Consider the following 16,197-nt stretch of genomic DNA (forward strand, 5'->3'; position numbering starts at 1 on the left):
TCCAGCTGCTCCTTGCGTGCCCAGTCTTGGCCGCTGCAGTGGAAGAAGCCACGCCGCCATGAACTGTACAGGCAAACAGTTTCCAGCCTGTTTCCATGAACCAAAGGCTAGCACCACCAGAATCCATCTTGTTTTCCTGACTCCATTACAGCAAAGCAAGAGACTCACGTATCCAACAGCTGCTTCAACTTCTGCATAAGGCAATCAAGCTTATCTTAGGCATGGATCCTGCCAGACTGCCTAAGCCTTTGTCTAACGGAACTCAGGACAAAGACTGGCGCCAGGAAGAAGACTGAAGAAGAGGAAGACCATCTTCAGCCAGAGCCAAGTTCCTTTGTGTAAACCGGGTGTTACCTTAGGTAGCAATTTGGCCATCTATTGTCACCTTTTTAGATAAGTTTAATAGTCTTAAGTACACCTCCACCCAGTAATTTCCCCCATTATTTTCCCCAACAGTCGTCCTGGAGCCTCCCCCTTGGCCCATTGTTACCCGGACAGCCAATCAGGTAACTAAGGGCAAGTCCGCTCATTGGCTAGCTATGAGCGTCCAATCAGGGGTTGCCAACTAACTGCTATTGGCTACTGCACTAGTCCAGCCCTTATGGTCACTGCAGAGCCTCCCCTTTTCTGAGGTCATGTACCAGCTGACCCCGTCATCCACCCCTGCACCTCCCATCTCCTAAGGGCTCAAGGTAGTCCATATAACCTGTAACACAGCTCTCCACATGTGTGCATCTAGCAGTACCCCAGTTACGCTGTCTAGATCCATCCCCGATTCTGGTCACAGTTGAGGGTTCCATTTCCCCCGTCCTCTTTCGTCGCCATTGGAGCCTTCCTTGAAGACTACAATCGGTAATTATCACCCTACCCATGCGTTGTCTCTATATCTCGCTCTATTTTTCCTAGGACTGTATGTATGTTTCATGAACACATTGCCTTGTATGTATGCCTATATTTTTCTGGAATAAATTTTAATTGTTTTACTTAATTAGAGGATATATTTAAGCATTAATTTCTGGACATGGAATCCTGTATACACAGATAAAAGATCCTATTAAACCAGGTGCCCACCTGACAATTCCCCAACCTCGTTTTGAGGGCATTTTGGCTTACAATGGTCCCACAGGTATGTTGGTCCCAGGTTGCGTAAGGCTTTAAATGTTAGAACTAAAATCTTGAAGCAGATCCGATGCTCAATGGAGAGCCAGTGCAGATTGTGGAATGCTGGCCGAATGCCCACCCGTAAAGGTGGTGCAGTCAGCAGGCGAGCCGCCACATTCCGCTGCAGTTTCCAGATCAGTCTCAAGAGTAAGCCAGTGTAAAGCGAGTTACAGTACTCTAGTCTGGAAGTGACCATTGCATGGATCACTGTAGCCAGATCCTGGGGGGATAGATATGGTGCTAGCTGCTTGATCTGCCGAAGATAACAAAAGGCAGACCTGGCAACCATTGTGATCTGGGCCTCCATGGAAAGGGAGGCATCCAAGGTCACTCCTAAGCTCTTCACCTGTTGGGATGGCACCAATGTGGCACCATCCAAAGCTCGATGCCCATACCCATCCCACCCCAACTCAGGTACAGCACCTCCGTCTTAGCTGGATTCAATTTCAGCCAGCTCTGTTGTAGCTACCCAGCCACAGCTCCCAATTCTGTAATAAGGACCCTAATTGAAGCCCGGGGGGGGGGGGTCCTTCAGATGCTCAGCCACTCTTCATATATAAAATTCTGCAATACTCTTTTAGAGTAGCAAGTCATGAAATATCCCATATGCCTCTGGGGTTTTTTTGTTTTTGTTTTTTTTAAAAAAACAACAATGCAGAAGTGGACTATCAATACCTCTTCCAGCTTTGGTTTCTTCTCTTTAGGAGGAGCTGAACTGCTGACCAGATTTGTAGACTGGGCTTGCACAAGTTCACTATCTCCTGCAGGCTTCTTCTACAACATGAAAAAAATTTAAACACATTAGTTGACTGGAATAAACTGTTCAATAGTTCCTTTTAAAAAAACTGTTCCAGATTCAGGTCAGCAGGCATTCTTTTAAAAGTAGCAGAACCATTACCTCTTCTGGTGTGGCTTTCATGTCTCCAGCGCTTGGGACAGCACTGCAAGTAAAATCAGATGACAGAGCATCTGCAAGGTCATCATCTGTCATAGTTGGCTAAATAAAAACACAAACTCGGTTACACTTATAAAAGTTGCCCCACAGCAGCTTAGTATTTGTGGGCAATACACATTTATTAACGCAAAACTTTGCTTAGGATTGCCAGCTTCTGGTCTGAAGACAACACAACACCTTCATAGGAGGAGGACACTGTTGGGGGAAAAACTGATCTCATTGATGGGCAGCTAGCAGAATATGACCATATGAAGAATTCTAGACTATGTTCCAGAGACCAACAACTTCAACACATCATACAGGACAGCACATCTCTTCTGTTTAGAGCATATATTTAGAGCACTTCCACTGACTTGAATAGAAACTGAGGACAAAACTTTATTACATGTCTCTCACCCTCTCAGTGGTAAAATTCATAGGCACAATAATCAACTATAAGAGAAATAATACTGAGAAAGGTCTTTTAAAATAATTTTTGGTTCTAACTTCTGCTTAAGGCGATAGCCATGTGAGCAGATAGATAACATGCCTCACTACAGCTGGATTGCCAGCTGGATTCCATTTACATCACCAAGACATCTTCAGTGCAACATCAGTACAACATACATGGGTTGTAATGTCCATTTATAAAGCAATTAACATGTAAAGACAGTTTTTAAAACTTTATAATGATTTACCATTTTCACATTTGGGAGCCTAAAAAAATCTTAACTGTACCTGAGATTCTTCCTTTGCTGCTGGTGGGGGCACTACTTTACCATCTCCCTAAAAAACCAAAATTAGTTTAGTAGTGAGTACTGCTAACAATATGTAGATAACACATCTGAAGTTGGGGAAGTTGCTTACTTCCAATAGTTTTCTATACTCTGGAGGAATGGTGCTCTCTCGTATGCCAAGCTCTTCTATATACAAGGATGACATTGGGTCCTGCAATGAACAAAATGTGACTCCTTGATTGTCAGACCCAACATACACAGCAAAGTTAAGCACATGTTCATGTAAGATTCTAAGCGACTATGAAAAAGGGGTGACTAAAATTACTAGTTGCTGTAAAAAATAAAATAAATGTGAGCGTATAAGCATAGTCTTTTAAATAAAAATAGTTCAGAGGGTACAGTTCTCCCTACTCTGTATTTCCAAGTTGTTGGAAAATCTATTAGCTTTATTCTCCCTTTGACCTGGGCATGAAGCCTGGATTGTCATTTGATCTCTATAGCCACACAGCCAATTTTTAAGAGTATACAATCTTTGGGAACAGTATGAACATTCACCTAAGTCTCATCTAAACTTTATGCCAAATGACTTTACCTTCCTAGAACACAGTTATAAAAATCAAATGCAAAGAGATCACATAAATAAATATCAATAAATAAAGGTGAATAAAGGAAGCTCACAAATGGAAAAAGATGTCACAGGGGGGGGGGAAGAAGATACGATTTGGGGCCCTCAAAGTTGGACTATAAGTGGATGAGGAACATGGATCAGGAAGGACTACAACACAGAGAAGGACAAAAGTTACTGGAATTTGTAAATTCAAAAAAATGGTAATCAGAATGGTAATGCAGCTTAAGATCGCAAAAAGTACTAAGAAAAAAATCCCACTCCTGAATCTTTCTTTTAATAAATTAAGCAAAGGAAGGCCACAGATAAGAAAGGCCCACATGTTGTCACATCTGAAGTAACCAACAGGAAGTAGGCAGGAGGAGACATGGCAGCCTTTCTATAGATGTGGCCCCTGTGCCCCCTCCCCCAAATGATAGAGTGGACTGGAAAGTTGTCACTTCTGAATCTGACTGGCATTCTGAGTTCATTTGTTTTTTACCTTCTTCACTCTTCAGGTCAGAGGAAGGACTTGCTGTGGCCCTAGTTGAGTTGGTGGCTTAAGCAGAATTCCTTGACCACAAATGATGATTGCAGCATGGGCAAAGTAAAGTTAAAAGGACTAAATATGGTGCCCATGCATTGGTCATTCCTCAGATCAAGATCTCAGGGCTAATGTGGCAGCAGAGAATGCGACAGGACCTCATAGCTAGAAAGATAGAATCTAGCATACTTCCCTCAAACATCAGTTAGTGTTTGGCAAAGAGTAGTCTGAATAGTACACAACAATGTCCAGAAGTTCAGGGATATGGTGGAGTCACCGATATGTTAGAAGAGGTTCCTCTGCTTTTTCTTTTGCTATTGCCTACAATGTACTGGAGTTATTCAATCTGTTGCCCATTGGAAATTCTTTGTATTTAACAAAGTTGCAGCCTTTTAGATATCCAAAAAATGTGGTGGCTGTCTATGTCACATGTCTGTCAGCAGTCATGCATATTCCAAAACAGTCACTATCTTACCCACAAATGTTGATCTTTTATATATGCCAGTAACATTAATTAAAAACAGTTAAAAATAATTAAAACAGGTGCACTTATTCACGAAGCACAGAGCTGTGCTCCCACATCCATCCTCGAACCCATCTTTTTTCTCCTATCAGATCTTTTATATATGACTAGTAATAAGGCTCGTTGTGAAGAAAAATACATTGGGCACTAGAAATTTGTTGTGAGTGAGTGTCATGGCCTTGGTAGGGGGGCTAGGGAGGGAAGAGAAAGATAAAGGGAGACAACATATGTCAAGAAGGCAGCTATTGGGAAGGGAAATGGAGAATGTGGGGGAATGTGGGGGTAGGTTATCAAAGTGGGGGGTAGACTGAGAAAGAAGGGATAGGGACAAAAGAAATGGGGGTAGATTGCTTTCCATCTCCTCCTTCCTCTCTGCAGCCTCTACCTAGGAAAAGTCCAGTCTTTCTCCATAGTGGGGGCCAAAACAGCTTTCAACATTGTCCTCTCCCCCTTTTGATCTGCACAACAGATCAGTTGTGAGGCAGGTTAGGCTGGAAGTCTGTGACTGGTCTGAAATCACCCAGTCAGCTTCCACAGCAAGAAGCTGGGTATGGCAGACCCTGCTCTGAGGTACTGACTGCCACTTCACACTGTCATAGGGAGGATGCTGCTGAAGAGGAGCAAGCAGCCAGGCCTAGTTAAGTTATGCCAGTCAGCTGGCATCAACTCACCCAGAGGGTGCTGCCATACCTAGGGTTGCTGGAGACTGAATATATCCTGGCATCACAACTGAACTCCAGACAACAGATCTGTATCCCCCCTGGAAAAAAATAGCTACTTTGGAGGGTGGACTCTATGGCATAATATTCAGCTGAGGCCTCTTCCCTCCTCAAAGTCTGGCTTCCACAGACTCTACCACAAAATATCCAGGAATTCCCCAACCTGGAGCTGGCAACCCTAGTCAGGACTAGCCCCAATGAGCTTTCCCTCAAAGGGCAAAATAGGCCTGGGAAGGGCCTCTACTCCCCCCCCCCCAAAAAAAACCCTCTTACTGACAAAACCAAACTTGGTTGGGTAGCACTGAGCAGAAAATGAAGGCAGCTTCCTCTATGGCTCAGTCTTAAACACAAGACTCCATATTCTCTCTCTATATATATACCTAGAATAAAATGTTGTTCTGCTGCCAAGGGATGCCATCTTTTTTATCTATGTCTCTCTGGCTGTTTTGTTCCTCAGAGGAGGAGGGGGAGGAACCCTCAGCCAACTGAGGGAAGGCTTTCAGTGGCTGTTTCCTTCCTTCCTCAGCCAATCAAGGGAAGGTCTTTATTTCTTCTGCGAAGCAGTGCCAATCAAGGAAAGGCTTTCCGTGGCAGTTTTCTACTTCCATTAGCCAATTGAGGATAGGCTTTCTTTCTCTCCTCTGTGAAGCAGTGTCTCAATCCTCAAACAATGGAATGCAACAGACCTTAAGTGGTGGTTGACAGGCCAATGGTTTATGCAGTGCACCCTGCAGCCAATGGGAGAGTTCCATTTTTCCAATACCACTATGCTTTAATTATAGAAAGGATGATATCCCATACCGAAACATGTGGTCCAGTATATGCAGGACTTGGTGGTTCATTTCCTTCAGGACTTCCCAGTGAATCTATTAAATCATCTAAGGCAGACTAGAAAACAGAAGTTTATATTTTATAAATGACACAATATTCACTATTATGTTATGAACATCTATGCATTCTTCACTAATTCCCATTTATGGTATGGTTGGAAGGGACATGGTATAGAACTCTTGTTTAAGGTCAGCAGGCGCCTAAATGCGAGACTTTCCAGTGTAACCTCTGTATGTCTCAAAGTACTTCATGAAGTCAGGAAAGTGAGATATAAATATAACAACCACCGATGTCTTCATACCACAGGTCTTTGCTGTTCTCAACATTTATCCATGTTTTCTCTCTTCACTACAATTATGACATGAAAAATAATCACATCTTACGTTTTCCTTTCAAGGCCCCCTAGCTTAGAATTTAGAGCCTTCCTCCATGTCAAAGTACCTAATTCCAAGCCACGTGATCCTGCCTCCTTTAAGGAATTTCATAGATAATTTTCTTAATCTCCAGAATTTTCTTGTTCTCCAAATGGAAAAAAGACTAAATCTGACCAGAAGTGCCATTCTAAGTAGAGTTATACCCATTCTAAGCCCATTTACTTCAATAGTGTAACTCTAATTAGGATGGCACTATTAGTAAACTAGTGGAAGATGATAGAAAGATAAACTATTGATGCTGCATATGCCAAGATTGAGAGGGAAATTACTCATTTAATAAAGAATAATATTGTTCTTTACATATATCATCCAAGCAGATCGCAAATAAACTGCTATTTACCTTTTCAGATGATTTACCGTCTGTTCCTGCAGCAGCTGGAGTTGTGGCTGCCAATTTATTTTCTTTACTCTGAGAATAAAAGGCGTTTGAAAGAGTTGGTATAAAGATCTTGTGCTCACTTGTGCACCTGGGTAGCATCAAATATTAAACCCACCTCTGCAGCTGCAGAAGTCAAACCAGCAGCATCTGCTCCAGCTGTGGCAGCAGCTGCCTTAGTGGACAATGATTTGTCATCAGATTTAAACTGAGATGGAAAAAACACAGAAAAGAGTACACATGAAATGTGATATTTAATGCAACCATAGCGAAAATGCTTACATAAAAATAGCGTATCTACTTCCAAACATGAAGTCAGATACACTCAAAAGGTTGCAACATGAACAAAATCGTAACATAACATATTTAAGACCGCAAGAATACTGTCAATTGTTGTATTTCCATCTCTGGAAATTTTTTGAAGTTCGGGGATACAAAACAACTGCATACAGATCTAGTGGTCTCTCCTTGTCATGAACTTACATTTATATAGCATTCTTATGATACATATCTTCAGCATCACTCTGTTAAAGAAACTAGTTGGGCCAAAGAGATTCAACAGGTTCACTGATGAGATGAAATTTAAATTAAAGTCTATGTTCTACACACTATCCACTAAATCACAAAGATCAATTCATAGCTCTCATGATCCAAAAGTTACTCAGTAAAACCACACTCCCATCCTCTTGTGCATATGCATATGTAAACTGAGCAGATTTTGCTTAGAATAATGAACTCAAGTCAGTTGACCTTGAAGCACAGCAAAACTGAAGTTACTAGCAAGGTCCTTGGAATACACAGCCACTGACACAGATTGATTATTCCTTCAAGCTTATGACAGCACCCCAGCTTATGCCTATGGGTAACATAGATGGGCAACTTAACCAACTGGCACCTAAACTATGGGACTAGATTGGACAATCCCACACCATTCAAGATTTGAAATCAAATCACAGAGTTGGAAGGGGCCATACAGATAACCTAGTCCAACCCCCTGCTCACATGATTATGAAGAGCTCAAGACCATCCTTTGCCTTCGTTCCTCATTCTTCCACCTGTTCTCATCTACAGGGTGACTCAAAATCAGTCATAAATTGTTATGGCGTGGGAATATCTTTGGAAGAACCCTATGAAATTTTCAACATGTCAGAGCATTAAAGAGAACTGTTTTAAAATGATGTACAGATGGTATATGACCCCTAAAAAGTTGGCAAAGATGAACAATAAGATGCCAGATAGATGTTGGAAATGTAAAAAACATGAAGGTTCTTTCTACCATATGTGGTGGACTTGTGAAAGAGCAAAAAAGTATTGGCAGATGATTTAACAAGAAATTTCTAAGATCTTGGGATATGAATTTGAGAAAGTAGCAGAAATATTTCTGTTGGGATTACAAATGGAAACATTTCCAAAAGAAGATAGAACTTTGATTTGGTACTTGCTTTCAGCGGCTAGGACATTGTATGCGCAGTTATGGAAGCAAGAAAAAATACCAGAAAAATGGGATTGGATTACAAAAGTAATAACATGGAGTGAGATGGATAAACTAACAAGAATCTTAAGAGACTATGATTTGGAAGTTTATAGAAAGGAGTGGAAAAAGTTTAGGTTATGTAGAAAACAATGGAAAATAAAAGGACATTGGACAATTTTTTAATAATGATTAAGTATTAGAAAAAAGAAGAACATGAATCTAGGCTTATATGGTTCATATGGTTTAAGGGTACCCTTAAGTGTTAACATTTTAAGTTTATAACATCAGCGGGAGTCAAGTAACGGGGGGAGGGGGATTTAGAAAAAAGCATATGGGGAAGATTTAAAAAAAGTTATTAATGGATAATGTTACCATATGTTATTAATAAAATTCTTTAAACACATAAATTGTTATGTTGAATGTTAGGAAGAGGACCCCAGGGTGACAGTGTCACTCGTGTCAGCAGGTACTTAGTAAACTGAAGGAATTATTTAGCTTAATCTTTCCTTTTGAGCTTGCCTATGGTAGAATTTGCATAATTATCTGGACTTTACCCAATCATCAGTTTTCAAGACCAACCCTCCATAAGAAATCTTAGCAGGGGCACCAATCTTGAGCTTTGAGAGACTTGCCACTCTTGCTTTACCTTTGGCTCTTCTTTTAATGGTTCCTTTGGTGACTTGTCAACCTGACCAGCAGCTGCTTTTCCTGTACTTAATTGTTTAGGTTCTGCTACCACAGAAGGTTTGGTTGGACTTTGTGCCTGTACAAACAGGAGAAAATATTACAAATATCTTTGCATATATTTATGTTGGAAAGAATAGCAACACTACAACTTATAAATAAATTACCCCTCCAGGGTCTTTCTGCTTCTCTTCTGATGGCTGTTTTGTCTGAGAATCAGGTGGCTGCAAGTAACAACACAGATAGTAAAATAAAACTGACAGTAATATATAGTAGCCGTCATTAATTACTGTTCCTTATTTTTGAATCTAGAATAAATTGTACTGCATCAGTAGAACAATATCAACATTAATGTCACTATCACTGAACAACCATACAGCATTTATATAGCACTTTCAATATTCCAAGGCTTCAACATTATCTTGAAATCTTTGTAACCATATTGAAACATGAGTATTATCACCTCCATACTGCAGATGGTAGAAACATGGCCAGGAGGGAGTGGCTTAGCTAAGGCTAACTAGAGAGTTAGTTGCAGGGCCAATACAGCTCTAAGTCACTGCTCAGCACTAAGGGTGTGCAGTTTTTTTAATATAAGTATTTTTCAGTCTATTGGACCTGGGGAAAAATGGTATACCTGAAAAATTCTGGTTTGGGATTCAGGATCCAATCTTGAATTTTTTCAGGTCCAACAGACCCAAGAAGAAAAATACCAGTGGTAGAAAAGGAAAAGGCCATCCAGATCCTGGGGCTGGGCTGGGCTTCTCCTGCAATGTGGTTTAAATTGAGCTGCAGGACAAACTGACTCCAGGATCTGCATGATGCATGGGAGACCTCCCCCTGCCACCCAGAGACCTGGCAGGGATGGCTCCTCCTGCAGCACGGTTTAAAGCAATCTACAGGAGAAGCTGGCCTCAGGATCTGCTGTGCTATGGCTAACAGATTGCTCCCTGTGGCATAGCAGCTTCTAGGGCTGGCTTCTCCTGCAGCCCGGTTTAAACTGGGCTGCACAAAAAGCCAGTGCCAAGCTAAGACGGTGGGAACAGTCTACTCCCCCCAGCACAGCTGATGCTCGGGCTGTCTTCTTAAAGGGACTGCAGTAGAAGCCTCTCTACTGTTTTTGAATCTACTGGTAATCCCCAAATATATCTGGGATCTTCCCAGATACATTTGGGAAGCAAAATTATGCCCCATAATACTGATTCACTTAAACAGTTCCACAGCAATTTTGCTCGTATCACATCATAACAAAAATTATTTATTCATCTAGATTTATGTTCTGCCCCTTCTTAAGCACTTATGTTTTATACATTGCACTTAGACACTGCTTCAAAGCTAGTATGCATTAAATTAAGCTTTATATAGAAAAGGTTTTCCTTAAAATTACTAGAAGTGATAGAAGCATTTAAAAATTACCTAAATGACTAAAAGAATTAACAGATCTTCTAATATATAGACAACTCAGTCTATGATTAGCAAAGTTCTCTCTCAACTAAATAAACAGGAACACTCAGAGGAACTCTGAGGAACACTCACAGTTAAAATATAAAATCTACATTTTTTTTGCACCATGCATACACTTCACTCAATTTTGAATAAAAATTGCAGAACCTGTAGGAGATAAAGATCTACTACCACAATTTAATAGTGATTGAATCATATTTAAAATAATAGGATTTACTTTGACATGTGAAGCTGTTTTATACTGAATCACATCATTGGTCCATCAAGGTCAGTATTGTCAAGTCAGGTCAGTATTGTCTACTCAACTAGCAGCTGCTATCCACATCTCAGGAAGGGGTCTTCCACATCACCTGTCACCTTACACTTTCAACTGGAGAGGTCAGGTATTGAAGCTGGGACTTTCTGCATTCCAAGCAGATGTTCTACCACTGAGCCATAATCCTTCTTAGTAAAGATGCTCAGAATCATGCTGTTAAGCTGCAGTCTTGTGTACATTTACCTGGAAGTGTTCCAGTGATGACTGTATTGTTTACTTTCAAATAAATATGCTGAAAGCTGAAATGCCAATCAGTTTCCACCGCTGCCAATGAGCCTGCCTTGGTGGGAGGGCTGGATATAAATCGAATAAACCTAACTTAACCCAATGTTTATATTAAATCAGTTCTTTGGACACAATATTACAAACAGTGATATAAGTAATCTTACCTTGCTTAACTGTGCTGCTTTTCCAGGTTCCATTTTTGCTTTTGACTGTGAATTTAAAACAAATGTTAAAATTACAAATGTTGGAATGATCAACTCAGCATGCCTGTATTGGGAGGGAGGGGGCACCACATCACTCTAGGTGTGTACAGGTGATATTTCCTTGAATGGGATATCTCTCTTTGTCTTAACCTGGGAGCTGCCCTCTAACCCCTTCTCTTTTTGTCCTCTCGCTGCTCATGGCCTTCCATAGAGACACGTCTCTACAGGTGTCTTTTGTGGATACAATGTCCTCATACTCACACACACAAAATGCCAAACAAGCTGGCCATTTGTAATAAGGAAAGTACTCTTTAGATTAGGCTTATTTCTCTTCTTTTGATTGAGACTTGAATGTGAACTGGATCTACTTGAATAAATGTAAGTTTATCTTTTTTCCTATGTATATTTCTTGAGAGATTTATTGACTGCACTCAATATCACACTTCTATGACTGGGCAAACTCTGCTATATTATCCAAATATCTCAATAATAAAGTTGTCTAGATTTTTTTAGAGAAGAATTTGTGTACTGTGTACTCTAGTACTGGGCAGCACACACCTGTTCTTGGAATCCTTTCACCAACTTCTCTTTCAATGAAAATTGGAACAGAATACCTGAATTTTCATTGGCTGCAGCCCTGTGAGCTCCTATGAGTGGCTGTGGATAGGGATTGCAGTATTTTGAAATTCTATTAAGCAGGGTAACTGCAAGGACTCGTGGAATGCAACTCATTTCCCATCCCCCATTATTTCCTCTTTTCCTTCCCAGAAAGCCTACATAGCATCTCTCCCTTTCCTGCTTCCTTCTCTCTTTCCATTCCACTAAACAACTTACCTTTTATCTGTCTTCCTGTCTCCAGCTCTTCCTCCTTCCTCCCCCCTGGAAGCCTTTCCCCAGAAAAACTCTGGCCAAGTTACACTGTACTGATGGAGCCTAGCCTAGCTGTCCAGTGGAGAATCTGCAAGATCTTATATAGGGGCAGCTCACTTTCGTGTGTATTCCCTTCAACACACTATTTCCTCTCCTGGCAGCCCCCATATCCTTACCCTTCCCTGCTTCTCACCCACCCACAAAAAGTAGGTGTTTGCCCCTCATCATCTATATTTATTATTAACTTCATTTATATCCTGGTTTTCTCCATAATGGGGACCCAAAACAGTTTATATCATTCCCCTCTCCTCCATTTTATCCCCAGAATACCATATGAACTAGGTTAAGCTAAGTGTGTGTGACTGGTCCAAAGTCACCCAGTGAGCTTTTCACAGCAGAGTTGAGATGCAAAACTGCATCTTCCAGATCCTTGTCTAAAATTCCAACCAATATACCACACTTAAGAGTTGCAGCCTCCTGGTGATTCAGAAGTGCAGCCTGGGCAGGTAAGGGACTTCAGCGAGATATAATACCATTTTCTTGAGGGAAACTGATCTCTGTATTTGTAATTACAGGTAATTTCCAGGCCCCACCTGGAAGCTGACAAAATTATCACACTGGCTATCATGGAGCAAGCTGCTGCTGACTGGCAACAGCAGCTAGACCTTGGTGAGGTATGCAAGTCTTGTGGTAGCAAGTAGCCCAGTGGCTGCTGCTGGCCGTGCCCCAAATGTATATTCCCTCAAAGGCCAAAACAACCTTGAAAAGTACCCTTCACCAGCCCCCTCCCAGGCTTGAATACTGTTGTGGTATCCTAGCAACAGACACTGAGTGTATCTGTTTCTTAAAGCAACAGGCACTCCTTTAATCACTGAGAGGTTACCCCTTCTCCCTCTTTTTTTGAGATTTCAAATTTTTCTTAAAACCTGGGATTTTTAAATATGTTGATTGTAGCCAAGGAGTTAAAGCACTACAATTCACATGGCTTTTTGCAAACTTCCTTTTAACTGTGCCATCATGACCTCTTAACTGTATCAAAGCACATTAAGAAATCAGATGAAGAAGAAATAAAAGGAAACAAAGAATGTAAAATTGGCCAACAACCATCAGAAGAGGAAAGATCAAATAAGTACAAGAGACAGAACTTTAATAGTGGGTTAGAATGAAAGTCAAGAAGGGGCAACGTATGGGATTGTTTAACAGGTTTTGTGATAGAACTCAAACTGTTTTGTTCAGTAATTACATTTTACATATGCTACTACAATTGAGCACAAGCATTTCTTGGATGCACTAACAATGTGTACAGAGAGAGAAAGATGCAATGAGACAGAAATTCACAAGCTGTCATCAAACAATAAAAAGCAGGTAATTCTGGCTTCCTTCATTTGACAAACTTTTAGCCTAGAGGGAAGATGACAGTACTTTTGATCATAGACCTGTTGTTACATATTATTATACATTATAGTAAAACAACTGTGTTCTACACTAAGTAGCTTTTTGCCAAGATAACTTTAGACTGACGTTGGAAAGGCACAAAAGACCTCAGTTGCAAAACTAAAAGTCAGAATAGATTTTGATGGTTGAAATCCATGATGTGTAATGTGCCTTGGTTAAGACAGCTGTGTGATTATATGTGACATAAGACAGACATGTACTATGATTTATTAGTTCAAGGTCAGTGGACAAACACATGCTGCTGATGTGACAACTGTTATTTTCAAACACACACACAAAAACCACTTTCCTATATCACCTGCTTCTTGTTTCTTTTCCTTTTGTGGGATTCCACTCCACTGGTCTGTTGATGGCTTGAAGAAGCCTAGCAGCAGGAGTACAAACTCAGAATGTTTACAGAAATTGCTTAAGGGATTTTTGTTTTAAAAGAGCATGTGAGCGTCTGCAGAGATAATTTAACATTTTGCTTTTAAATAGATGTTTTATGGCATTAAAAGCTGAAATTTAAAATACAGTTATGTCTGAAACAACCCATCCTGCCTTGTCTTCCTCAGAAGGCCCTTTAAGAGCTGTTTCACCTCTTACAGGAATTAGTGGGCACATATCAACATGCATTACTGTTTACTTCATAAGATTGAGAACCTTTCTCATTTTTTAAAAGAAGGGGTGTTTTACCATGTGTTTTCCTCCAGACTATATTTTGTAAGGAAATTCCTGCTTCCCGTTGCAGACCCCCTGATTCACTTCTCATGCTGTTTCTGTTCCCTGTCCACTAGTAGCATTTTGGGGAACTCAGTGGGTTGCAGTGGGAAGGGGGAGGCAGGAGTGTTCTGTTCCACTGACAAAGTGCCTTGTGTGAGTGGAAAATTAAGTTTCAACCCATCCCCATGGGATTAGCTGCCTTTGCTCATTTCCCCCAGACTTATCCTCTTTTCCAATTTGTGGACACTGCCTACAGGAATTGCCATCTAAGAAAGCTACTATTGGCAACAGTACTTCTCAAACTCAAAAACAGATATTCAAGCAAGCATTATAGCAAGCAAAAACCCAACAACACCTGCATATATAATTAAAATGTTATACTACATTTGCTCAGCTAGAACAATGGCTCATCAAACTTAACATCTTGTGCAGCAGACTCAAAAGAAACATAATTACACTGTACCAAAAAGTCATTCATTCACAATTTTCTGCCATACAAATACCTCAGATAAGAAGTATTCTTCCAGCTATCTCAGCTAAGGCTACTTGTCCCCAATGCCAGTTTACTAGATTTCTTATAAGCCTTAGGTTTGAGATTCGGAACAGCAGGAAATGTACAACAAATAATATTACCCAAACCCCTGGCCCACCAAACCTTTCAATGTATGTTACCTACTCTGAGTCAGGGGCTATAGATGGAAATATAAAAATAGCATGCAACAGTAAGCAAATCCCAAGCCAGTAATGAAACCACCACAATAAATATACAACAACTTAATTGAATTGGGTGCTTGCTTCTCTTCAAGAATAAGTCAACAGCAACTGTATATTCATTTTTTCAGACCACTTATACACTTGCAACACCTGCTTCCACTCGAAGCTGAAAAGACTAACTTCTGAAATAAGCAGGAAATCAAGTATTGCCATAAATATATGCTAGCATGGAAGAAATAGGATTAAAAGATCCCTACAACTGGGGAAATACAAGGACTTAAAAGACTGGTGGTGCAAGAGAGGGAAATACCTTCACATCATGAATGGAATTATATGGGATGCTTTGGAACCAAGGTATTCAGCTTGGAAAAAGGAATATCTGGCAGAAAAGGCCAGAAATTCATTATTCCAAGCTGAATAGCTTGGTTTCAAAGCATCCCACGTAATTCCACTCATGATGTGAATGTTCCAGAAACACTGAAACCACAGAAAGAAACAGAAAATGGGGGGTGGGGGGTTGAAATACATGCAATTACTTGCTGCCCTATCAAACCTGAACTAATTTTACCGCTTTAACAATAGAAAATGCATCATTACTTATCAGTTTGGTGCAGTGGTTAAGTGTGCGGACTCTTATCTGGGCAAACCGGGTTTGATTCCCCACTCCTCCACTTTCAGCTGCTGGAATGGCCTTGAGTTAGCCACAGCTATCACAGGAGTTGTCCTTGAAAGGGCAGCTGCTGTGAGAGCCCTCTCAGCCTCACCCACCTCACAGGGTGTCTGTTGTGTGGGGAGAAGATATAGGAGATTGTAAACTGCTCTGAGTCTCTGGTTCAGAGGGAAGGGCGGAGTGTAAATCTGCAGTCTTCTTCTTCATATATAATTGAAATGATTATGGAATTTAAAAGTGATAAATGCCTCAGTTTTCCACAAGCAAAACTTAAAATATACCCAATGCTTAAAGAAAACTGCAAGCTGATTCACCCATGCTAACTTGACCCATATACCTTAATTTTTGCTATCTGAAAAGTAGGGGGTAAAGGAGTTAAACACACAAGCTTTATATTAAATAACAAAAAAAGGTCGCACAAAGGATCATTAATAATATCTGAACAGCTAGATTTAGTTCCAGCTAGATGCCGCCTTCTTTCTGCAGCTACGGATTAGAGAACTCAGTTCTTAATGAAACTTTGAGAGTTTTCCTGAGAGGCTTTGTTGCAATTTCTG

At 40.6% G+C, this 16,197-nt stretch overlaps 1 protein-coding gene across 7 annotated transcripts in view; it reads right to left on the reverse strand.

Moving 5' to 3' along the window:
* CAST (calpastatin) overlaps nucleotides 1–16,197 on the reverse strand; it is a 92,891-nt gene that overhangs the window by 28,516 nt on the left and 48,178 nt on the right. For 3 of the 7 annotated variants that reach the window (XM_060235656.1, XM_060235657.1, XM_060235660.1), the window contains 11 exons: nucleotides 13,853–13,918; nucleotides 11,191–11,235; nucleotides 9,189–9,245; nucleotides 8,984–9,100; nucleotides 6,982–7,071; nucleotides 6,828–6,896; nucleotides 6,024–6,110; nucleotides 2,963–3,043; nucleotides 2,834–2,881; nucleotides 2,060–2,158; nucleotides 1,837–1,932 (listed from right to left, as the gene is read on the reverse strand). In XM_060235656.1, the coding sequence (XP_060091639.1) occupies nucleotides 1,837–1,932; nucleotides 2,060–2,158; nucleotides 2,834–2,881; nucleotides 2,963–3,043; nucleotides 6,024–6,110; nucleotides 6,828–6,896; nucleotides 6,982–7,071; nucleotides 8,984–9,100; nucleotides 9,189–9,245; nucleotides 11,191–11,235; nucleotides 13,853–13,918 (855 nt within the window). The remainder of the gene's footprint in view (nucleotides 1–1,836; nucleotides 1,933–2,059; nucleotides 2,159–2,833; nucleotides 2,882–2,962; nucleotides 3,044–6,023; nucleotides 6,111–6,827; nucleotides 6,897–6,981; nucleotides 7,072–8,983; nucleotides 9,101–9,188; nucleotides 9,246–11,190; nucleotides 11,236–13,852; nucleotides 13,919–16,197) is intronic. The other 4 variants (XM_060235658.1, XM_060235659.1, XM_060235661.1 and 1 more) reach the window with 2 other exon arrangements.

The sequence above is a fragment of the Heteronotia binoei genome, chromosome 4, assembly GCF_032191835.1.
Source record: "Heteronotia binoei isolate CCM8104 ecotype False Entrance Well chromosome 4, APGP_CSIRO_Hbin_v1, whole genome shotgun sequence".
NCBI classification, from domain to species: domain Eukaryota; kingdom Metazoa; phylum Chordata; class Lepidosauria; order Squamata; family Gekkonidae; genus Heteronotia; species Heteronotia binoei.